The sequence below is a fragment of the Nanorana parkeri genome, unplaced genomic scaffold (genome assembly GCF_000935625.1).
Source record: "Nanorana parkeri isolate BGI_ZX_2015 unplaced genomic scaffold, ASM93562v1 scaffold3901, whole genome shotgun sequence".
NCBI classification, from domain to species: Eukaryota; Metazoa; Chordata; class Amphibia; order Anura; family Dicroglossidae; genus Nanorana; species Nanorana parkeri.
The window spans coordinates 11,316-12,548 of record NW_017310168.1 but is presented as its reverse complement, the minus strand read 5'-3'; the positions used below and the strand labels follow the sequence as shown (position 1 = coordinate 12,548).

Below are 1,233 nucleotides of genomic sequence, written 5' to 3'. Positions count from 1 at the left end.
GGTGCGCATACGTGTGAAAACGACGATTTCGCCCATTACGCCGCACATGTTACATATCGCCGCGAACATCGGAATGAGAGCAATAATTGTAGGGCCATCAATCACTGATAACACTAAACTGAAAAGCTTTTAAAGCGTCACCTATGGTCAATTTTGGGCATGGTAAGTTTTTGCGATTTTGCGGGTGCGCACAATTTTAAAGCATGACATGTTTGGTGTCTATTTACCCGACGTGACCCCATCTTTTATATTTTACCAAAAATATGGGTGATAAATGGGTGTGGTTACTGGGGGTGTGACCACTAAAGGGTGTGGCCAATGAGGGGTGTGGTCACTGAGGGGCGCAGTAATGCTTTCTCGCACAGGGCGCCTAAAGGCCTAAGGCCGGCCCTGGCCACAGCGGCACCCAGAGATATGAGTGGTGATGGACCCCCCTTCCTGTAATAAGCGTGGCCCCCCGGGCCCTCGGCTCCAGTATCTGTACATGGAGATTTGTTGTGACATGGGAGGGTGCAGGCGGGCGTCTCTGACCTCTGTCTCTCCTCCAGGTTATGAGGACACGCTGACCCGCCTGGCGGCCATACTGGCCAAGCACTTTGCTGACCCGCGCATCGTGGGGACGGGTGAGTGTTCCGGGGGCCGCGGCTCCGCGTTATTAATACTTCTCGCCTGTCATGGCGTCCTCCTATAGGCTCCTCCCCTCCGGGGTCACAATCCCCGCTGACCTCCTCTTCCTTCATCCCGCAGACATCAAGGACTCCCTCATGCAGGCGCTGGCCAGCTACGTGTGTTACCCCCATTCCCTGCGCGCCGTGGAGAGGATCCCCGAGGAGCAGTGAGTGCGCTATGCGTTCACACCCCATGCACGATGTACACACGCCCCATGCACGATGTACACACGCCCCATGCACGATGTACACACACCCCATGCACGATGTACGCGCCCCATGCACGATGTACGCGCCCCATGCACGATGTACGCGCCCCATGCACGATGTACGCGCCCCATGCACGATGTACGCGCCCCATGCACGATGTACGCGCCCCATGCACGATGTGCGCGCCCCATGCACGATGTGCGCGCCCCATGCACGATGTAAGCGCCCCATGCACTATGTAAGCGTCCCATGCACGATGTAAGCGTCCCATGCACGATGTACGTGCCCCATGCACGATGTACACACACCCCATGCACGATGTACAATGTTTCTTGTTGCTGTGATACGTGGAGGT

General features: G+C 56.7%; 1 protein-coding gene across 1 annotated transcript in view; it reads left to right on the top strand.

Moving 5' to 3' along the window:
* The window catches only part of RNF123 (ring finger protein 123), a gene marked incomplete at its 3' end in the record, with an annotated part of 23,278 nt that overhangs the window by 15,681 nt on the left and 6,364 nt on the right, over positions 1-1,233 (top strand). Inside the window, 2 exon segments of the mRNA XM_018575415.1 lie at positions 549-623; positions 748-835. Of these exon segments, the coding sequence (XP_018430917.1) occupies positions 549-623; positions 748-835 (163 nt within the window).